Source organism: Anarrhichthys ocellatus, unplaced genomic scaffold (genome assembly GCF_004355925.1).
Source record: "Anarrhichthys ocellatus isolate YVR2014 unplaced genomic scaffold, GSC_Weel_1.0 scaffold10, whole genome shotgun sequence".
Taxonomy (NCBI): domain Eukaryota; kingdom Metazoa; phylum Chordata; class Actinopteri; order Perciformes; family Anarhichadidae; genus Anarrhichthys; species Anarrhichthys ocellatus.
The window spans coordinates 1,578,706-1,599,924 of NW_022280040.1; the positions used below are offsets into that span (position 1 = coordinate 1,578,706).

General features: G+C 41.0%; 1 protein-coding gene across 3 annotated transcripts in view; it reads right to left on the reverse strand.

The window, feature by feature from the left end:
* The window catches only part of tpk1 (thiamin pyrophosphokinase 1), a 56,168-nt gene that overhangs the window by 11,476 nt on the left and 23,473 nt on the right, over nt 1-21,219 (reverse strand). For all 3 annotated transcript variants that reach the window (XM_031849868.1, XM_031849869.1, XM_031849870.1), the window contains exons 5-8: nt 20,873-20,945; nt 18,162-18,257; nt 13,417-13,563; nt 9,417-9,525 (exon numbers count right to left, since the gene is read on the reverse strand). In XM_031849868.1, coding sequence (XP_031705728.1) covers nt 9,417-9,525; nt 13,417-13,563; nt 18,162-18,257; nt 20,873-20,945 — 425 coding nt within the window. The remainder of the gene's footprint in view (nt 1-9,416; nt 9,526-13,416; nt 13,564-18,161; nt 18,258-20,872; nt 20,946-21,219) is intronic.

The following is a 21,219-nucleotide window of genomic DNA, read 5'->3' on the forward strand; positions in this document are numbered from 1 at the left end:
ATATATATATATATATATATATATATATATATATATATATATATATATGCTTGCATCAGAGGGAAAAGTTTAAAATGTGCATGACACGTTCAATGAAGATTGTTTTTTGGGACAGGCTGTGGATGAAAAGGAATGGATGCTACATTTGATACGTTTGCAGGATCGGTTGAGTGCTTCTTGTTTCTCAGCAGACTCACCATTCTTTTTCCTATTACCCATCAAGACAGGAACTGAGGAAGCTATCAGCACACAGGGCCCCGGCTCGTCCTGGAGAGAGTCATGTGCAATGCTAATTTTATAAATTATGGGAGAAAGAAAAGTAATGGAAAGCAGCAAAACCACAGCGCCTGGTGCACAGACAAACCTTAGGGTGCTGCTGTGCTGAAATTCACAACAAACAATGCAATGTGCGGCGCACCTGTTGCATATCTTGACATTGCAAAGTAGATAATGGTTTTGATTGGCCTGTTAGAATCCAGGACATACAAGAGGCGTAGGATAGCGGCGATGTCTGGAAATCCCCAGACATCAGGTCCGCCGAGATCCTCCGATTGTCTGGTAGCGCAAGACGAGGAACAAATGGCTGACCTGTTAAGGCAAAGTCTATCTGCCTTAAAAAAAGATGTCTGCGGTCCCAGAAGAAGTTGAAATTGACGCTAAAATGCACTGAATTGGACGGTACATGCAGTCGGAAATAATGTGCTCAGAGACAACAATCTGCTGAATCTCTTAACTCTTCTGACTGGTGGTACAGGGCCACTGATAAACACCACAGCATTATGTTCTACAGATCAATAAAGTCCCGTTTCAGCACTTCAGACTGCTGTTTCACAACATGAATTGACCCTATTTGCAGTATGATGTTTTTTATTCTTTCTGCAAAGTCAGAGACCATATCCTGAAGCAACTTGAGCTGAGTGTTTATAGTTTAGACTTGAGATTGAAAACACATATCCTGCCATTCTTCTACAGTAATTCATTTATTGAGATCTAAACACCAAGCAAGCCTCGTATCCTCTGAAGAGAACGCATTTTTACAATGCGTTAAGATTTGGCAGACCTAGAGAGAGTTTTGTCTTTGATACAAAGTTATGTTCCTTGGTTGGAGGTACTTAAAAAAGAGCAAGAAAATGATTTAATCTTAGGCTTTGCACCAAGAGAGTTCCACATACACAGGCCCTAAAGAGAAGACAGTTGTTCCCAAGTTCATCACCTGTAGCCAGAGACAACAGATTCAATTTAAACAGAGTACAATGTGTCAGGGAGTCTCTTTCAAAACTTCTGCTCACAGTGCATGTGTCTGTTAGGCTTGAGCTCTTTAGTAAATGAACATTTACATTTTTTACAAATCCCTTTAATGACTGCCAAAGAACATTTGATCTCCTAAAAGTAGCTTCATAATACTAACGTAAATGGACTAAGCTCTACAAAAGCAATATCCATGAAAGTAAAAGATAGCAGAGACAATTAAAAACAAGCCCAGGCTTTTAAAATATTTGGAAATGTTAAAAGCCCATCTCACCAAAAGAAAGTTATTAAAATGAATTAAAATGAAAAAGCAGGCTTAAAGTGTTGCAAACCTTACCGGGTATAATACATTATACTTCATATGCATATTTACATTCAAATGAACAGTTCCATAACAATATGACCTGGGTACACGCATTAGATATTCCAAGCACAAGTCATGCAATACCCTTTTCAGCCACTGACACCAGCTTCTCTACCACACTGGAGCATCGTCACACAAGGGGGACGGTCCCGTGTTTGTGACTACACTTCCTCCAAAGACACCCCTCCAAACCCCCTTCCTGTATAAATTAAAATGTGTTGTACCATTATTAATGGTACAACAAAAGGCCTAAAAAAGCCTACATGAAACCCCTTACCTCTCCATCACCCACCCACATGTGCTGTCTTTTCCTAAAATACAACCTCAGCATGAAGGCTCACTTTCTATTCATGTCGAGCACTAGTCAGTGCTATTCGCCGTTTCAAACTGCCACGGTGAATCTCATTATGGCTTTAGGTAAGGGGGCTTCACAAACATGCACTCTGCATAAAACATACAACAATCAGTTTAACCTCCAACATATTTATACAGTTGTTAGTGGGTTGAAAAACAAGGTCACTTTACGAGTCATTTAAATATGTTGTATTATAAATAACAATGGGCTTTAGTGGGCTAAACATATAGCCATTTACATGCCGTGATTTGAATAAGCTTCTCCCTACAATTCATCCTTAGTGTGTGTGTGTGTGTGTAAGGATAAGGCGCCATTAAATGTTTGCGGAGTGTAATAGAGGAGCTTCGCTACGTGCTGACTGCACCTATGGATGCTTGTTTCTGGTCCCCCTGATGCCCGAGCTTCAAGAGAAAGAAGCACAATGCAGCAATGTGTCGGTGTGTGTTAAGGAAAAGGCATAATCACTTTGACTTCATGCGTTTGCCACAGTTTCTAAACAGGGAGGGAAAAAAACGCAAAAAAAATAATACAGATCATTAATGTCCCAACTACAGTGCTTAGTGAATTTAATATGTAATATTCCAACGTTAATTGAAATACTCTGTTGCCATGTCAGTACAGTTGGTAGGAATTTGTTTGAGTGCAGCTAGTGTGTGTACGAGGCTGGCAGAGCTGAATATATCTCCAGCTCTGCAAGATTTAATGACCAACTCTGCTAAACAGTATAATCAGTGTAAATAAATCCATAATGCTTGAGAGAGTGCAGAGCCAACCCCGAGTTCCCAAATAACTGCAGAGATTAATGTGGTTGAAAATGCACACGCATAAGCACAGTGTGATCAGAAGGTTGCTGTGCTACAGAGCCGAGCATGTCGATGGTTTCCAGTGGTTACTCCTTTCTTGCCTTCATGAGTGTGGGGACTCAATGACACCCCTTTACGTAAGATTAATGTTACAGTGGTTATTTGCTGTGGGTGGTCCACTGCCACTTATTTTCTGCAGGGGTAGAGCAAGGGGCGATGGAATGCACAACAGCAAAGAAAATGAGCAGGGAAAAAAAAAAGAGAGGTTAGGGCTACTTAATGCAAATAAATCGGCAGGGGTCTTAAAGTGTTACTGCAGGCAACACCAATCAACAATCGGAGCCTGGCCGACAAGAGCTTGGTCAGGGTTGATGTTCCCGGGCATGGCCAATCAGGAGCGCAAAGAACTCACCCTTAATTTGCATAATCATTGGTATCAGCAACCCAGTTTGAGCTCCTACAGTAAAGGAAATGAAAAACAGCCTTAGCTGAGTCTGCCATTGCTTATGCTCCAAAGATTTAAGCTTGCAAAAAAGTGCAACATATTGCATGTCTTCGAAATGTATGTTGGGACTAAATCAGGACCGTGTTTAATGTGAGATCCACAATCATGCTCACCATTACTGACCCTGCCTCCCCTGCTATTTGATCTGTATCCCTTCTTAACCCCCAGAATAAAGCAGTAATGAACTGCACTTCCATGTTTGCATTTATAACTAAAAACATTGAAAACAGCCTGTGGTAGAAACCTCAGGGTAAATGAAAAGACCTGAAACGTCCAAGAGCTTTTCAACCTCTCATGAGAACTAAACAGTTGTGTGCTCATGTACTGTATGGTGAAGCCATGAGCTGTCTAAAGCAACCCAAACTCACACAGTGGCGGTCATTTTGAGGTTAGACTTGGAGTGTGTACTGCCACTTTAAGTACACCTGAATTCTATTCAGGTGGAACAAGCACATGAAGCTAAAACCAAACGCCAGGAAAGCTTCCGCAGATGGCCGCTGCATTATTTGGTCCAAGAACAGAACAGATGTACTGCCTGACATTTAGAATAAGGCCAATTTGAACAAACAAAACTAGAGACTTCTGGTGGAAATAAACAATATTGCAACAGAGCAGCAGATCAGTGGTCCTAAACTGAACAGAGAGAGAGAAGAATTGAAAGAAAACCTATTAATTAATATTTATATCAAATAATGGCTACTGAGAAGTAGATGGAGAAGTGAACAGACAAGAAGAATGCGCCACCTCGAAAGTAAAATAGTAATAATACAAGAGCTTGCTCAATTGGCATTGAGTACAAAAGCAAGAAAATTAGAAACTTTAATTATTAAATATAATTTCTGTATGCTTTCTTGAAGCTCAAAAGTTTGACAGCTGAATTCTTAAGACATTACCAGATACACATGAACACAGCCACCAGTTGCCAAGCCATCAAGCAGGCTGACTCTGAGAGAGGTGGAGAGTAATTACAGTTCTACTAATTAAGACTGTAGTGTGTATTTAAACTTGAACTAAGATTTGCATATTTTTATATTTGAAAATGCACTAGAACACTAGATCTAGATCACTTCTCCATCAGAAGAAGAGCCCACTCCCCACCTCTCGGGTGACATTATTGGATAAGGGCTCCAAACCGTAGCAGAGTCGGTGGAGCCAGAAACAGAAACCCTGAAGCATGTCCCACTCTCAGGCAGATGTCACAAGCTGCAAGAAAAGCTGCTGTCAAAGTCAGACCGGGGCAAGAGGGGCAGCAGCATCAGAGAGAAACCGTCATCAACCACAAGTGATCGCCTCATTTGTCTCAATCGTCTCATTTAACATAATTAGATTGGTTTTGGCAAAGCGCGGTAAAGCACACGAGGGTGCAGGGGAAGTAGGGTATCTCTGCAGAATTTTGTTTTGTAATCATGTCACACTACCAAGACTTAAAAGGTACCCTGCGGAGTTTTTACACATTATGTGCATCATTGAGGTCTCACAAACGTGTTAACTGCATTTCCTTTCGTGTAAAACATTTGCAGGGCGGATGTGAATCCTGCAATGTTTGCGTCCATGTTTACTATACAGCAGGCTTCTTTTTCCACGCCTTTGTTGGCACATTAGGGTGTTTCCTGATATGTTACCTGTTGCTCACTCAAACAGTATGAAACCATTGGCTGGAATGTGTATTGCATTACCCTTGTGTGCTTGCATATGCCTCCTTGTGTGCGTCCACAAGCACAAACAAAATGTGGACCAACACACAAAAACATTTCTCGGTAGCGCTAATAGTGGAGAAAAGCTCCACAGGGAACCTTTAAATGAGTAGTTCTGGGAAATGCACGTATTCGCTGTCACAGTACAAAAACAAATGTAGTGTAATACGCCATGGCCATGATGCAGTACATACTAGCTCCTGCTAAAAGCTCCCACACACGTCCAATCACATTCCAAGATCTTCCACGTAGTTATTCTGGACACAACCCTGTCTACTTATCACAAATAACTGGAAGGGTGGGGTGCATAATGGTATGTGTGCATGTGACATATTAACATGAATAAAAAATAAAACAAATGAGGGGAAATTATATCATTAAGGAATATTGCCCTGAGCTACTGTCCAAATCGCACAACCCATCTGAAAATACACACATATGCACCAATGCAGGCTCACTCATGTATGGACACTTAGACACAGGACAAGCAATATATGAGCGCACACACACACATGCAGAGAGAGTATTTACTGACAGTATCCTCGGGGGATTTCAGAACTGATGATTGAAAATTAATGTAACATACAGAAGGTGATATGGAGCTCAGTGATATGGAGGATAGCAGGGGTGTCGGGCAGAGACAGGATTAGAATGAGAGCAAATTGGAAGGTACAAGGGAAGAGGGAGGAATAAAGTGAAAAAGGAAATGACAGAAGAAAAAAAAGGGTAAATTATTACAGCGTAGTATGGGAGCAGTGCCAGATTCATACCAACTCAGGAGACCCATCCGTCTCCAACCGGCACTCTCATCACATTACATTCAGGATACTATACCCAACATGCACTGCCCTCCTTCCTGCATGGACATTAGCACATAGCAGTCACTTCATTGAGCACTTCCCTCCTACTTTGTTACCTTTACTACACTGCAGTCACTTCATTATTTAGTAGTACACTCCCTTCCTTTAGTATCATTACCGCAGTGCAGTCCTTTCATTAGACAGCAGTCTCAACAAAGACTCTCTTGAGCCACGGCCATCCATGGCTCTCTCCGCTGCCTCGTGCTGTTGCAGATAGCTCTTGCTACTCCCCTTTTCTTCTCCCTTACTGCCTAACAGGCTGAAAGCTCTGAAGAGTTTGTACACAAAGCCTGTGCATTCATGCATTTATTTTAAATATGATTTCTTGGTTAAAAAAAACAAACATATATTAAAAAAACAGTACAAGTCTGCATTAAAAATCTGCTAAGAATATTCAAGTTTTAAGTATGCTAAAATATTCAGGCATCAACACATTAAGCTCAAACGTGCCTTTGTTTTTAAGATGCTGAATTAATACAAAAAGAGGAATAAACTCAACCTGAAGTGTGGTCAGGGTGCTGCAGTCTTATTTATAGGCACAGCCGTGGAAAACATCAACTTACTAGACACACCAGCATGAGCAAGAGAAGGAGAGTCAGTAACTCTTAGTGTCAGTTTCAACTCTACTTTGCTTTCCAACCCTCACCAACTATCCCCTCTTACTTACTGTTCTTTCAAATGCCTGATTAGAATTTAAGTCAATTGATCTGAATGACAATTATCTGCTAATTGCCTGCAGAAGGTTCTGAGCAGATTGCTTTTTCATGACCTCCAGGGCTTGACAGTGCTGCCAGCAGTATCTCCTTTCTCCTGGTGCTGTACCGATGGGCATCAACCCAAATGCTCCCAAGGTTCCCGTGTAGTTGCTACTCTGGGGCTGTATTCATAAAGCTTCCTGGTACAAAGAGGAGCACCTGATGACGAAAATCTAAGGAAATTCTTAGTATTTTAACGAATTTCCCCTGACAGTTAATACAAGATCCTGGTACGGAGGATTTTTAAGAGGCTTAGAGTTTCTTAAATTGCGGAAAGACAAAGAGGTAGGAGAAATATTATTCAAACGTTCAAAACCACCCACCCAACACAATAACGCGATATGATGCCAGAACAGTAAGATACTTGGCAACTGGAGAAATTAAACAGCGTTTGCTGGTTTATAGATTTACATGCAGACCAACTACTAGACTGGCCAGCAATAACAGAAACTGATGAAAGATGAGCCATTTGTCTTCCATTAATACCAAATAGATTCATTTTTCTTTTTTGGATCAACCAATTACATCTTTTTAAAAGAGCTCAAGCACAGCTCTGTCAGCATACATGTGTACTGTGTCTGATCTAATCTCACAGCAATATAAATTATGAATCAACGGACATAGAAAAAAAAAGATATAATTAACTTAGGCCAAGGGTATTTCAGCTCATCCTGCACACTCCCCTGGAGTACAACAACCAATAAAAAAAGTTTGCTCAATAACCGATTACTCATTCCAAATTTACGCTTTGGTTCAAAACCACATGAATCATTGCAGAATTTTATTCTTTAAAGCAAAAGTTGAAACAAGCTCTGGATGTAAGCAAAAAGTTCCCTTTGGGGCAACACGACTGTAATGGCTGACAGCCCAAAACTCTTTCTTTATAGAAAGATCATGTATTTTTCATCACAGAATGGCTTTGAACCCAAGTGTGGGGGATCACTTCAATGGACCTCTGAAGAGACTTGGTGTCACCAGGGAGGGACACAGAACTGATTTGGGCCCCTGAGCTAACGAAAGATGGTATTACAGTATGCACTGTTGCTGTATGACGTTGCATACATACTGTCAGACATGTGAGGAAAAAAAGAGATTTTTTTGTTTCATATTCTGGTCCTTCCTCCCAACCCCAATGGGAAATCATTAGTTCCAGCTTTCTAAATATGCATGTGATTAATTATGCATCTTGTTATCACTGGCTAATCTGCATAGGACTCTCATGTATAAATACCCTCTCATTACCACTCAGAAGGCCATCTCACAGGTGTGCTGAGTAAATATACACACACACACACACACACACACACACACACACACACACACACAAAAACAAGTTCATCAACGGGGCTTGAGGTGCACACACAAACACACATATAGACTTGTTGAAACAAGCACGGTGACAACAGCGTGCTCCCTCAAGTGTAGAGACTCCCAGAAGCATACAGACATGCACACACAGAGAGTGGACACCAACCAGGAAGCAGACAAACCCACTGACAGAAGGTCCAGGTTCCCCTCGCACTGGTGGCAGGTTGGTCTGTGCCAACTCATTAAGAGCACAGCTGGCCATAAGGCTTAGTCGGGTAAGACCACAGCGGTCGTCAGACGGGTGTCTGATTGGATTTCCATACAATGTTCAAGAATATAAAAAGCTCACTGTGGCATGCGTCCCCCAATATGTGAAACTAACCGGAAAAACTGGATCGTACCAGGCATGTTGAAAATTCAGTGGAAGTCGTAGTATGTTTGCGGTATTGGCAGCTAACGGTAATGTTGAGACCCTTGATGTTAAATTGCCCCTTTGATATCTGCAATGTCCTCTCCTTCACTAGAGACCTGACACTTGTATCTTCAGCCAACATGCCACCACCAATCATCTATCATGTATAGTATCTTGGTTATTTTGGACCAATTTCACCAGCAACATAACTAGGAGAGAGACAATAAGCCTAATCAAATGCGAACAGAATGGTTCTCAAGGGGCGCGTATGATTTAAAAGAATTTACTAACAACCTTCACCAGTGGTCCAGCTCTGTCCTACACGTCATGTACTTATAGTTTGCTTCTCTCCATAGGTGACCTTTGACTTAAGAATCATAAAACCGTAATCTGAATCTATTTAAATATGATATAGAAATTATCTAAATAAAATGTGTGACTATAAAAACTTAATGCAAAGTTTAAATTCCGTTCACCACACTATCACTATCATGGCTTGACAATTTATTGAGTTATTTTTATTTTATGTCGAAGGTAATTCTTCTTTTTAATCTTTTGGCAACACTTTTGTGATTGACACTTGACAACAAACGGAGCGGAACATGCAACCGCATACTGCGTGGCAATTTTAGGAGCATTGGTTATCGTAATGATTAAATCTCACAGACGTGCACCTTCACATGAACAGGTGGAATTCATCAGGCAGAAATGAGCAATTAACACAAAAAGTTTGTCCGGTAAAGATGGTTTGGTGAATCTGAATTAGGACACTCATTCAGAGTTTTAGCCATAGCAATACATTGTTTTTCTTCTTTCTCCTCATCACACGTCTATTTGTTCCGGACATTTGCAGGATAGTCGTATTAATCGGAGTCAAGAAGGAAGAAGTGAGTTTTTAAAAGAGACAGTTTGTTTTGTTTGAATTCATATTTGTGAGACAAAAGAATTAAATTCTTAAGAAAAAAAGTTTTGCACTTAATGTGTCAGAGGGAAAAAAAAAAGATCTTCTTTCCTTCGCCTTCAAACAAAGTAAAGTAACAAAGGAAGTTGGAGACTAATTATTGGCTTTAGAGCATCAATCCAATGCTGAAAATGAAAAGAAAGAGACTCACTCAGGTTCCACTTCAGTCCAGTAGTGGTTGTTTGGCAGGGTCCACCCACTGGAATGAGGCCGCACCAGTCACCCTCCAGGCCTGTGTTCACCTGTAGTCTGTGACCGCCCTGCTGACACACAGAACATGTGTTGTGTTTGTCTGTGCATTTGTGCCACAGCTGATGACAGGTGGAAACAATGTGATAGAGGGAAGAAAAAAATGTGGAGTAAGACTTCTTAGACTTTTCCAGCCCCGAATGAGAAACTGAGCTTCTCTGCCCAGGGAACAAGGCTCATTAAAATAAATGATTGCTCTTGTCAGAGCTGAAACCCATTTTCATGTTCCTGCCCACACTTAAAAAAAAGAAACTTTGCCATTTTGAATTTTAGTTCATTTTACTGTGTGTCACAGGGAGTCAACATATTTTTAAACTGATAGCCCACACTAAAAGCAGAAAATTGTGTCATTGTAGCTTATAAAGAAAAGTATATAATGATGATGGGGGAAGATGGTTGACTTTGTATTGTTTTCCAATGATGTGTGAGGAACAGATGTTTTTGAGGTCCAATGAAGTCTTTCCATGAAAATAAATATGACAAACATTTCAAAAAGTCACAGTATCCCTTTGAGAAACTAGAGCGCAGAGGGGAAAAAAGCATCACATAGTGTAGGTGCAAGGTAGTGTCAGACTCTTCAGGCTGAATAATGACTTCGCTCTGAATTTGCTGGTTATAATAAAGCCTGATGCTGGAATGTAAAAAGGTCAAAACGAAGTTTCTCTCATTCACGGCGTACAAAAAAGGTACAAAGAAACACCGCAAGGAAATGTTGCATCCGCAGGAAACTGCCTGAAATATTATTGAAAGACTTCTAATATATGCATGCTACAAGTGCTATGCATGCTCAAACTGCCAAACATCTAAGCATAAAACTAAAAAACTAAAAAGCATTGATAGCTAGAACTTACTGTAGATCAGTCAACTAAAAGAATCAGACAGACACAGACAGCAGAGACAGGCACACTCAATTAGGAGTTTGAAATCTTGAAAGTGTGAAATGTCTAAAGCAGAGATTCCTTTGCTTGGCTTCCTAGAGCAGCGACGCCAGAGGGAAGGATAAATGGAAGAATTCTAAGCGTTGGAGCATTTGGTCTTGAGGAAACATCCCTGAGGTTGTTTTCTAAACATAAACACAGTCTCTTTGTGTAACTGTGTCAGGGTGAGAGTGTGTGAGGGAACAGAGAGAACGGCAAACAAATGCACGTGGACCTGCATTTCAGCACACACAACTCGGGATAACAGTGTTCCTTTCTGGTTGTAGAGCTACAGCCGCTAACTGCAATAGCAACTTGTTAGCCTGAACACAGAGAAGAGGGATGAGAATGGAACTCAATGGGGAAAGTTGAATTTTAAAAAGTTGCCTTGTTAAAACTACAGATGTATGAGACACTGAAAACCATGTGATGAACTTTACGGTATACATTGTTTTGTTTTTATTTCGTCATATCTTCTTTGTGTTAAGCCTACAGCACTCTGGTGCGAGATTTGAGTTCCAATTTAAATTCTTTTTGTCAAATATTTCAAAAACATTGAAAGCGGATCAGTTTGTGTATTATGGGAACAGGTTTATGTGCACAGTAATAACTGAGAAATAGGAATAGAAACATAAAACAACTCGTCTCTATGAGGCTGGACTTAAACTCTGGTGCTTCGAGCCAAATGCTAATGCCAGCATGCTAACATGCTCACAATGCTAACACACCTTAAAGCATGAGATGTTTTCCATGTTCATCATCTTATCTACTTTAAGACATGCAACTATTAGGTTGGAATATTAAATGAAAGGTCATTAAAATAATTTCAAAATAGTTTGAATGTTCTTAACGTTTTTTGTAAAGATTTGATTTCTATAAACAAAGTTGAGATTTTTTGTATCGTTGTTGTCTTGCACTTATTACTTGCACTAAATTATTAATTCAAGTACAGAACAGACAATCCTGGGTCAGTTCTTTGGCTCATATTTTTATTTATTGTATATTTGAATGCCACATGGTTGCTATCTTGGGATGCATTACCTTACCTCAGGTAACACACTTTATCATTTAAATCAGCTCTTGCACTGACAAGTTTCACTCTTCTAAAGGGCATCAGGTAAACAAGCTCATACATATGACCTGGAGAGTATGTGTGTGTGTGTGTGTGTGCTTATAGAGTGATTTATAGCGTGGATTGGGCTGACACAGCGCTGGGCATTGTTTGTCCCACAGAACTGAGAACAGGCTCTCTCAAGTATCTTCAGGGGATGGGACACTAACTTGAGTAAATGTGACTATGCTTGCCCCCTGCGACAGAGTCTCACAAGAAGAACTAACAAAACACATGAACTCAGTGCAACTTTTTCTTTCTTTTTAGATTCAAATTGAATAAATTTAGCGTCACCTTGAGATCGAGACTGATTAAAACATCTTCTTGCCGTGTAGGGACGCAGCATAAACAAGCCTGAAGCCCTTGCCGTGTCCCTTGCCATAATTTAATAAAAGACATGAGACTTATGCAATGCCCTGAGCCAGCTATAGAAAACGCAACATTTCGGCATTTTCCCAAAGATAGCATAATCACACTTTGACAACTCATCTGGGAAACAGAAGGTAAAACAAACAGACACAACCCTGATTAAATCATACTACGTCTGTGACTTAGACATGCACTGACTCACTCAGGAATGAAGAAGTATGCCTCACTCATTTTCTAAAATCTGCATGTTTAATAAAATGAAGAAACTATAAAGTAGCTTTAAGGTTATATCAGCAATATGTTCGGGTGACATAGTCCCACTTGTCAAATTAGCAAAATGGACACAGCTGTTAAAATACTGTATCTGTGGTCTTAATTTGTTTTGTGTGTGTTTGTGTACAGAACATGAACAACTGTGTGCGTATTGATTGTACCACCAGGTCCCAAAGCTAAGCACGTAACGAAGCTGTGATTGCATGGAATACGGGTGGTGAGGATATTTGGCAAAAGTTGTAAACACTTCAATTACAGATGTAACTGGAACAAATAGTACTGGGTCTTTCGAAGGTTGCGTTCACCTTCATGTACAGGCGTCTGCGTTCATCAGTCGCTGGCGAATTGGAGCTGCGTTGACAAACGAGCTTAATTTACCCTCACTGAAGTAAGATTAATTGGAGGTGTCGAGGTATGAAGCAGCAAATGACAACGCGCCTTTGGAATAATGACAAGAGGTAGGGAGGGAGTGCATGATAGAAAGGTTTACTTGGAGCATTACAAGGTGTCATCAGGAAGTGTGACAGTTAGTTGTTTGTCCTGAAGATCCTGCAAATAAACAACATAGGAGGAAAAAAAAAAAGAGCAGCGTGTGTCCCAAATGGCGTCAGCTCGGCCCACTTGTAAACTCAATCAACTGAGGAGCATGAGAAAGTGGCTGGCATTGAGGAAAAACAATTTGGGAGCATCAAAAGAAACTCTCTCTCTCTCTCTCTTGTGCACAACAGCAAATTGGGGCACCATAAGAGCAGAGAAGAGCGCGTGTGTGTGTGTGTGGTGAGGGGTTCTTGAAGTGATTATTTAACAAAGAAACAAAGTGTTCAACACTCCAATCAAGGTGGAAGCAGGGAAGCAAAGCAAGGGAAAGAAGAGTTTTGAGAGAGAACAGAAAATGAAGACAAGGACCGGGGGAGGGGTGATTAGAAGGGATAGGAGATGTTGGAGCAGCAGAGCAGAATGTTTGTGTCGACTGTATTTAAGATCTTTATATACAGTCAATGGTTAGTCTAGTGCAAAGAAAATATACTTTGGGTCTGCCTGTGAGTGGACTTTTAATATGCAACTTCAAATACAGATACAGCCATAATAAGCAGCTTCATTGGACTAAAAATTCAAGGATAGATGATGCAGCGACACATTTAAGTGCAACAGCTTCACTTTTTAGTTGTATTTCACTACACCTGTGGGGGAAAAAAATGGCTACGGCCAAGGCGTGTTTATAATACACTCACGGGTCTGAGAAGGTACACCAGGCTACTCTCCTGTATGATCAACAGGGGGAGTCGTGTCATGGACAGAGCGTGGTGGAGGGTCTCAACAGATGCCATGGTCTGGTCAAATCTGCCAGCGAGACCGCCCAGTGTCACTATGGCATCCACCTGGAAAGACACAGAATTTAATGAGACACAGAGAAATGCCATGGTTTTGATGTACTGGACTGGTTCTCTGGCAGAATGCTGCTGTTTGTTTCAATGAAGAAAAATGACGGCAGAAGTGGCTGCAGAAAAACAACACTTTAAAATCATTGTTAAAAATGCATCTATATGTGAAAAGCCATGAGGTGTCTTGCTCTGAGAAAGTGTGTAAAATAGACCCCACCAATAATAATTTGGCAACTAATTATGGTAAAGGAGTATGGTATATCGAAAGTAGGATTACTGCCTCCTGGTTGTATGCTCCCATCAACCAGTCAGGTTGCAGTTCACATCCATGTCTGTCCAAAATGTCACCACTTCATCATTTTATCCTAATAGATATTTCTGTGATATTGTAATAATTAGCATATTAAGTCATGAGTTTGTCACAGTGAACCTTGAGGCCAAGTGGACGTTTGTGCCAAATTTGAACAAAATTCTCTGAAGGCTTTCCTGAGATATCGGCTTCCACAGACTGAAAGTAATGAGACGGTTGCATTATTGGTTTTGGTCTTTTCATGGAGTTTGTTGACAATAATAAAAAACATAGAATATTGCTGGCCTTTTCATTTAACGAAAAACAAACAAGTACGACAGACAACAAACATCAAGGACACAGAGCATTGAGAGAGAACTGAGAAGGAGGACAGATAAACAATCAGTGGGAGATCATACAATGAATTTGGGCCATTACAATGAGGGTTAACAACATCAGTCCTTTGAATAGAGAGGCAAACATGTAAACGGCAAATCAAGTAACTTGATTACTTAAACTAATGCCATTTCCTGCAACCTCAGAACTAAAATGAGGCTCTTCTTAACTTTGAGCCAGCAGTTCTCTTACATTCAATATTTACATCTCTCAGCAGTTACATCCTTATAAAAAGTCCCTGAGCAGTCAGGCACCAGTGCTGACAGCCGTAAAACCCAGCAGAGTCTAGAGGGCAGAGGCGCTGTCAGAGGCTGACGACTGACAGTCACACCAGCACGTACAGTACCATCAATCACACGTTAATTCATTGTTTTCACTTCAACCACATACTGCAAATACATGAATAAGCAAACAGAATGTAAGAGGGAAATTCATTTTCTATTAAGTTTGCTAATGCTGGGCTGCAGCTGAACATTAGGTGGATACAGTACACATGAGCAGACAGTAAACATGTTTCCTTCTGCTGTTTCTAACTTTGACAATTCACCACCTCTAGAGAGATGTGTGAGCGTTTTCTTTCTGCGTGGATGTGCATGCATTCGCCCATTTGATAAATTACAGCACAGGAAACATTAGCATCACCTGAAAATCAATCTAAAAATAATTTTCATTTCCTCTCTTTACTACTTCAACAACCCACCAACACCTCAACGTATTCAACATTATCCAAAAGGTGAAAGAAGAGCTCTGAAATGGTCCTTACTGTACATAATGGGAACTCACTATTTCCCAACTGAATCTATCGTTACCGACTTCCTGCCTCAGGCGATGGACTTAAAACAAAACCAAGAGCTGAGAGATTGAGGTTATTTCAACATCTGGCTGACGCCCCCACATGCAGCAGCATCCCCTAAACTGTAAACAGCAACACTTGACGAACGAACGAGAGAGGGAGAGAGAGATATTATATATAATATATATATATATATAGCTCAGTCATTTCCTGAAACAGCTGGGCATTGAAGCTTTTAGCATTCATTACTCAAACAGAAGTAAAGAGTGCATGGGAGCGATCTTCCGCCACAGATTTGGTGCCCTAGTAAGTATTTACAGCACTAATGTGTCACCCAGGTGTGGCTCACTAATATGACTTATGGTACAAAAAAATAAGCCACATCAGGCTTTGGCAAATACGACGATACTTAAGTTTTGTTTTTTATAAATATATAAATGTATTGTGAAGTAGGATCTCTCATTTACAATATGTCTGGCCCTTTTTGTCCATCCACCAAACCATCTCCCAAATACATCTCTGATGCCCTTCCCACCTTTGTTATGGCTTACTAATCACACAACCCTGAAAGGACCATAGCTGTTACCAGAGGAAAGAATGAGAGAGGAGAGGATCCAACCAACAGTGAACAGCATCAGTTCAGAAGTCGCCATAGCCAGACGACAGAAAACCTCAGCAGAGAAAAAAGGAGCAATGACTAGAGAGAAAAAAAGATGTTCAGCGGTTCAGCGTCTGATGACACACTAGCTTGCTCAATCTATCGCTTCCCATCACACTTGCATATCACTTGCTACGCATATCAAACTCCATATAACGGTTTCAAATCTGTATGTGTTCCTATTTCATGTTTGTTTACTAAAAAACAAAACAAAAAACAAACGGGGGAAAAGGATAATCTCACGACTGAATGAAGAGAATCTAACAAGCTGGCTCAACAGATCCGTCCATACAGTCTCCTGATTGGCTGGGGGAGCCGGAGCGAGCAATGCTGGCTCGGAGATCAAAACAAAAACTCATATCCATTTATTGGAGATGATGTGAACAGATAACCAGAGAAAGAGAGAGAAGAAATGAAAGCAGTGGTGCTGTTTGTGACGCACGGGGAGAGAAGCTAACTAGGACAGAGCTCTGAGAAGACAAACAGACAAGCACACATGAATACACCAGATGCTGGGCTACCCACACACACACACACACACACACACACACACACACACACACTTCAACAAGTACATACACAAACGGATGTAATCAGGTACTGAATGCTCACACACACACACACACACACACGCACACACACGCACAGACCAGCCTTTCACAAACTCATGCACAATGTAGATAGGCACACGTTTCAAGACGTAAACACACACACGTATATATAAATATATACACACACACACACACTCATCCACCCACCATAATCCTCTGATACCATTCTTTGGGATGTCAACCAACAGAATACAAGATAAACTCTCCAAATCAAGCGCTAAGCCGTGCAAAGGGAAACATTCAGAGGCTAATATGTTGAATCATAAACAGCCAAAACAGGAGCACAATGCTCCGAAATCTGCAAATCAGCCCGTTATTATTTCATCTATGTGTTCGATTCAATTTAACCGGCTAAGTGGATCGGAAAAATGAGTGAAAGTAAGCAAAAGGGAAAATGACAAGGCATGACATTATATCATTAGAAAAGTTCCGCTTCTATACAACCATACACTAAGTTGTTAAAGGGAACAAATGGTCAAATCAGACTTATCAGAGTCATAGTGGGTAAAGGAAAAGTGGAAAAATCCAGGTATACAAACAAAACAAAAAGTCATCATCAGCAATTCTTTTAGAACATCAAAAAGTGATTGCCAGGCTCCTATCTTTCGCAGGCAGACAGACTCAGCGTCAGTTCAAAGGCAGAGCAAATATTAGCCAGGCCACGAAAACAACGCTCACGGAAGGACAAAAGTATATCCTCTCTTTAAGCCAAACAACTAAAATGAAAGTGAAAACGCACAATGTGACAACACGCACGCATGCGGTTTGAGAGGAGGTGCATGTTTTGTGTGGGTGCAGGCGTCTTCTCCATGGTCTTTCATCAGCTTAGAGGGGTGAAGTGATTGTGGCACTCGCCAGTGATTGGAGCAACACTCAGCCAAACAACGTTTAAAAATTCTAATAGTGGAGGAGATAGAGCGTGAGAGAGTAAAGAGACAGATAGTCAAAACACTTCCCTAATAATGACCTTTGTTGAAATGATGACAATCAGAGATATACTGTTTGTTGTATCAGCCTGCACACATTGTCCTCATGTGATGTACATTCTGTGCAATTCAGCTGACGGTTTTAGAGTCAAAATGGAAATGGACTCCATCTCTGGATCAGATCTCTGTGTTTGGCTCTGAAGCAGCTGGCTGGGCACGCGGCTTCGCAATCGCTGGCGCAGCTCCTTTTGGAGTTTTGGATATCAGTTTGTTGGGAAATGCTTTTCACTTTGAAAATATCACAACAAAAGTATTTAATTTTAAATCTGGCAAACCTCGATTACCGGCTGCATTTTACGTGTAGGTGTAAATGCGGCACATATTATTCCAATGATATTTTTCCAGCGCTCATTTCTTCATGGGATGGATGTTGAGTGAGCATGCAAGTTCCTTCCCAGCAGCAAGCTGCTTCATATTCATACACACCCACACACACACACACACACACACACACACACACACACACGCCTCAAATCTGCCCCCAGTCAACCACATTCCAGCACTATTGACCTCTGAGCAGCTCATCTTAAGTAACGGAGGACTGAATGCCTTGCTAATGGCACTCAGCTATCAGAGGCTGAGTTAGAGGAGAGCTTTACTTATGTATTTACCGCAGTGCTAAAACAACTGGTAGTCCTTTTAATAATAGTAACAATACCCTTTTTTTTTTTTTAAAGCAATGCTTGTCAAAAACATTGTTTTAAAAAGGGTATTGTTATGCCCAGGAAGTCACTGCACCCGGGCCAAGAAACAGCCCACAACCCCGGTGAAACCACAACTGAAACAAATTTCAAACTGTTCCTTTCCTAATAAAATGTCAAGAATTTAATTCTTGTGTGCGTGGTGTGCGGTGGATGTTTACCTGTAACTGCCGTCTCTGAATTTCCTCCACCATGATTGCGAGGCACTTGGTAAAGTCTGTTAGATCCTGGTCATCTGTTTCTATCAGATTGCACCCCTACGCACAAAGAAAAATGGACACACACACACACACACACACACACGCACACACACACACACATGCAGGCCACACAACATAATCAGATGGATGTACACATTCCGAGATAGCAAAACAAAAACCCAGGCAAAGATAAGGGATAGGGGATAACAAAGCACAGAAAAACACAACGAGATAGAGAGAGGTATAAATCAGTGTTTTAGTCTTGTCTGGCTGTCTGTGGGCTGTGTTGCTGAATAATGTAGAGGTTCCAGTCAGTGGCCCTAAACTACAGCATCCAGGTAAACAACCTTACTCTGGCGTTCTCTCCCTATGTCTCTCCATTCACTGCACAACTTTGCCACTGCGCGCACACACACACACACACACACACACACAGAGCAGTCAGTTCACACAAACATGTTCGCTGTGCTCTGTTTGATCCCATCCATCCTCGCTCGCTCCCCACCTCTTCTCTCTCCCCCTCCCTTTGCGGATGCTTCTGTTTTCTCCCTTCCATTTATGCAGAATTATTCACCGTTTCCGACAAATCTCTGAAGGAACGCCTCAAACTTTTCCATTGTTCTGCTCCTTAATCATTACCATTAAAGTCTGTTCTCTTTCATGGAAAAAAAAAAAAAGGTATTACTTTTTTTTTTTTTCTTCTTTTTTTTTTTTTACGGAAATCTGTGTGATATTTGTGAAACGGGACGAATATTTCAGCTAGAGAGAGAGAGAGAGAGAGAGGGGAAAAGAGTGAGAGGAAAAAAGAGGGTGACAACCCATATTGTTGTGTGCGAGTATGTATGCATGTGATGGTGTGTGTGTGTGTGCATAGGGAAGTATTGGATCTGCATTTCAAACTATACACAGTAGTGTGTATCAGAGTGGGGCTGATCTTTCCTTTCCTCGAAAGTGTGTGACACCTTGTATTTATCACTTATTGAACCGAGCTTCACCTCTCCTCACAGGTTCCTGTATGACATTTTGCTTGTTATAAATTACGGAGAGTCCACTTCATAGAAGAATTTGCATTTTATCTTCATGACCTTGGGAAGTTTAGTCTAAATATGCCTACATGAACAGGCCTCCTGCACAGCTAGAGGCACATGCAGGGAGCAAAGGCAACGATGTAGGACGTAAACCTGGACTATGTTTATATATAATTTAGATATTTTTAGAATACATCTACATCCTATGTTACAAGTAAACACAGAACTCATTGATATTGTCTTAATGGAGTCTTTTTAGTGCATTAAAGTAAAGCAAACTCAACAGATATCTAATCGTGATTCACAGTCTTTTTGCTTGAGACACATTAATATAATATAAGTTGATCAGTAGCCAACAAGCCACACCATTACACTTTTTATCTTTAAGTCAAAGATGATTATATGACCTATAAAGCATTATGCAATATGTATTTGTCTTATATGGACCCCGGGTCTGAAATAAAGTTTGATCGATTGTCATGAAAGAGTGGTTCAAGTGGTCATGATGGAATATATTGTATTTGTTAAAAGCTTGCATGTTCCTGAGTCAGCAGGAAGTGGATTATACCAGTAAAATGTGACTCTGACCACAGACAGAGGTAGTTTTTTATGGGTCTACATGGATCTTGAGTGCACCGACAGTTGAAACCATGTCAGACTGTACATTTGCACCCACTTTGATAATTCAGTCAGCATGTTCTCGTCACTGCAGGTGAAACTCCTGGAGAGTCTCGAGTATACGAGCCATTAAACCCCAGCCAGCTCTGAGTAGTCACTTATCCACTTGCCTCATGTCAACTCTGTAACCCTGCGACACACACACACACACACACACACACAAGCACACACACACGCACACAAAGCAGGATATTTGTCAAGCTCCAGCTGAGTTGATAGTTCGTGTCATGTAGAGTTGCTGAGGGTTTAGTTTGTTGAATCCAGTGACAGTGGAAGGCTCATTTGGGGGACAACGTGTGCCCATATTCAGGATTAAAGTTATTTGCATTGCATCATTGATAATACTCATCTGGACAAAAAAGCTAACACAAATACATCAGTATGAACTACGTTTCCACCCAACCCTTATCTTAATTGTCCAACACAAACACTGCTCGGACAATGTTTATCTTTTATTAGCTCATTAAGAATATCCCAGGAATTGTTGAGAAATGTATTCACGAGTCCTGCACACAATCAAGTGATTTACTTTACCCCTGTTTTCTATTACTTCACAATGTGCAGCTAAACTCATCCACCAGCAACTACTTGTTTTGTGATTGTGAACTTTCAGGCAGCACAAAGAAAACTAAATCCTGCTTTGGTAAAATCAACTGCTGTCAAACACCGCTCTGCGAGAAAATGTCTTAATGGTCGGCGTCACTTTGCACCAGATGGGGAAAGATGATTTATTGGGTGAACTATGAAACAGAGAAGTCCCTGCTTGTGTGGACAAATCATCAATCCATCTTGGAAAAGTAAACTTCTTAATGAAGTTGTCGACATGTCAAGGTGGTTAAGGAGTCAAGTTGTACTGTACTAAAGACAGTAAGGATTTCTCTTGTTTTTTTTTGTTTGTTTGTGTGTGTGTGTCCCTGTGTGTACACCTGTAGATCTGAGAGTGTGTACAAGTTGTGTTCCACTCACCTTGTCGCCATAGAATGCTTTGACCTCGGCAGTAATGGAATCAAAATCCCCGCTGATATAGTCGGGGAGAAAGCTGGATGTGAGGATAGAAAAAAAAGAGGGTGAGTGACAGAGCGAGAGGGTTACGATTGCAAGAAAGACAGAGAGTGTAAGGCAGAGATAGAAGAGAGAGAGGACATCGGGGCATGTGTCAGCTCTTTGATCTGTGCAGCGAGGGAGTGACGCCGCCGGGGGAAGACGAAGAGACACGGAGACTGACAGGGTGATTCTCTGTGGCAGTGAGCCTGGCGCTGTCTCTCTCACACACACACACACACACACACACACACACACACACACACACACAC